This window comes from Aspergillus homomorphus (assembly GCF_003184865.1).
Source record: "Aspergillus homomorphus CBS 101889 unplaced genomic scaffold BO97scaffold_137, whole genome shotgun sequence".
NCBI classification, from domain to species: domain Eukaryota; kingdom Fungi; phylum Ascomycota; class Eurotiomycetes; order Eurotiales; family Aspergillaceae; genus Aspergillus; species Aspergillus homomorphus.
This window is the reverse complement of record NW_020292023.1, coordinates 1-2,614: the sequence shown is the minus strand read 5'-3', so window position 1 is coordinate 2,614 and position 2,614 is coordinate 1. Positions and strand designations below refer to the sequence as shown.

General features: G+C 50.2%; 1 protein-coding gene across 1 annotated transcript; it reads right to left on the bottom strand.

Moving 5' to 3' along the window:
• Positions 1-785: 785 nt before the first annotated feature.
• On the bottom strand, positions 786-1,571 carry BO97DRAFT_430184 (uncharacterized protein; the record flags this gene model as incomplete). Its single annotated transcript, XM_025697426.1, has 5 exons — positions 786-887; positions 988-1,098; positions 1,154-1,227; positions 1,301-1,418; positions 1,500-1,571. The coding sequence occupies 5 exons, from the start codon at positions 1,569-1,571 to the stop codon at positions 786-788; spliced, it is 477 nt and encodes a 158-aa protein (XP_025545624.1).
• Between the last annotated feature and the right edge of the window lie 1,043 nt (positions 1,572-2,614).

The window sequence follows — 2,614 nt, the reverse complement described above, 5'->3', positions numbered from 1 at the left end:
TGTCGCCCTCCTTCAGCGATGAGCAGGTACCTCTCCGTGGTGCTGAAGACTAGTACTCAGGACGTGTAGCTCAGGCTGCCCTCTGAGGAAGCTAGATCCTGCTCGCAGTATCCCATTGCATATTTCAGGTAGACCGCTCTCGCGGGTCTACCGTACAATCATTAAATAGCGAATGCAAATGCTTTTCCGATTCCTACTCTCTCTAGCCTCACAATAAATAACGTCTGTCTTTGCTTGCGGCGAGCCGCTCCCGACTCACCGCGGGTCTTGTCTTGAGGAGTCGGATCTCCCGTGTAATGTTCAGTAACAGGCGTCCATACCTGAGCACGGCTGCTCGCTTGGCTAGGTGTGGCAAGGTGTGGCTACCCCAGCACGGAGTGCCTGTCTGGACAAGCATGTCACGCGGAATCTCTGGTCGTTTGGCGCTAGCTTTTGTATGACTCGCTCGTTAACTACACAACGACATTTTGAATGCCAGCGAATTGACCACTGTTCACATTCAGTTACAACGCGACCACCACTCGGATTGCAGTGGATCAAACAAAGATTTGTAGCCTTGCTCTACAGCGGGATCGTTTCTGGCCCATCCCGGCTTCTGCGCCAGGCTTTGATATTTACCGCGGCGGTTTAGTAGTTACCATCATTGGTCACCTGCATGGCCCAGATGACTGCTCTTTTGCGATTATCACTATATCCGGCGATGGTCAAGCCATGCAGTCAGAGGGCACAAAGCGGTAGCAGTCTACGGGGTCTGTCCTTCATTAGAACATCCCATTTACAATCATTTACAACGGTATCACAGCATTGGCTTCGCCGTCCCGCCCCGTCATCGGGACTGTCATGCATTGTTGGGAAGGAACAGCGTAGCAGAAACTCACCGCCATTCGCTGTTACAGTCATATCACTATTACTGATTCGAGCACATTTTACTGCATCAACCTGCTAGTGTCTCCTGACTCGACATCCTCCCCAGCTTTCAACTATTACCTTCCATGTGCCATCACCATAGCCCAAAGCCTCTGCGATCATCTTTCTCTCCACCATATGAGACCAGAACCCTGCCGGCGAGGCGTAGTCCCGAACAATCGAGCCATGATTCTTCTTCACGATCAATCCCTTGACCACAGCAAGCTTTATGTCTTACACAACATACCGGCATGAATACCGGCACACCTTGAAAATGCAACTCAGACATAAATGATCGTCGATCTGTGTCGTCATGGTAATCTGGAAACTGCTTAAGGTTGATGTCAGTGGATCCTCGACATATGTCGGCGCTACTCTGGATACGCACACTTACGCCCCAGCAACCTCACGCCGACTTGTATATCATTGAGTTCACTCGAATCGAGAGGATCGTACACCTCCGATGGGACTGGCAGTGAGAGGTCATCATCCATTGACTCGATATGTGAGGTCTGAGTCCGGTATTGCATCAGTTGGCATTCTCAAATGTGATAGACCACAGTTATAGCACACTACCTTCGTCTCGATTATACCGTTTCCGCAGACGCGCTGCCAGGTGTTGCACCTGCATGCACAGTCTCACCGGTAAAATTGGCATCATCCATTTTTGGCTCACACCTTTTTGCTGCTGTGAATACAGAATTTAATTGAAGCTCGGCCCAGCTGTCATGGCAAAGACTCACCTTAACAAGCCTTGGACATGCTCCGACTTTCCTCTGGAATCGGCGCACTCATGCTATCATCCTCGACGTCAATTTGTACGTCATCCATGTCAGATTAAGTAGTCAGGAAGTAGTCAGGGTCCCAACACCAATGGCAAACAGTGGCTGGCAGATCTCTAGTAAGAGGCATCGTAAGCCCAGCAATTGAAGTATAAGGCCTGAATCCAGCGTTGCATTAGTCAATGTTCTCAGATCTGACACATTGCCGTTGATAGCACACATGCCTTCATGGAAGCATATCTATTGGCAAGCACCGCCCAACGGAATCAGCACCCGCATGCGCAGTCTAACTGGTAAGGATTGACATCAGCATTCTCAGTGGCGTATTCCTTCTCTCTGGTCTTAGTCATCTGGTTCGAGTTCGAGCTCAGCTCAACCATCACGGTAGAAATTTACCCAAGCAGCAAGCCTTGTGGCTCGACGCGCGGTCCGGTGCCTAAGAGCGACATCTGAGTCTGCAGGCACCCAGTCTGTATGTTCACTTGAATAGATAGTCGCATCATGCGTACGAGGTTCAACCTGTTGACATGTTGATCATATTCATCGATGCTTCATCGTTCGCAGCGGGTTTAAAGCCCACGGCCTCTGCAGCTGCGGGTGTCATGCAACCGAATACAACGAGCAGCCCTACCTCACAGTTAATCAAATGTAACCTTTAGGAAGCAAGACTGAGTGCCCAGACTTAGCGTGGTACAAGTACCGTGTCCTCTATCTTGCCCGATGATCTGTGGCACCACACTGCAAATGGTTGTGGGTTCTGATGCTCCCTGTCAGCTTCGACCTTCGCGACTATCAGTACTACCTGCGAGAGAGATAGGATACGGTCTCATACCCGAGGTTGAAGAGCAAGCGTGGTGACCAGTGAATAGATTTCTGTCATGATGGCCATGTCCATGGCTGCAAGATCATTGCAGGAGCAAAAATAG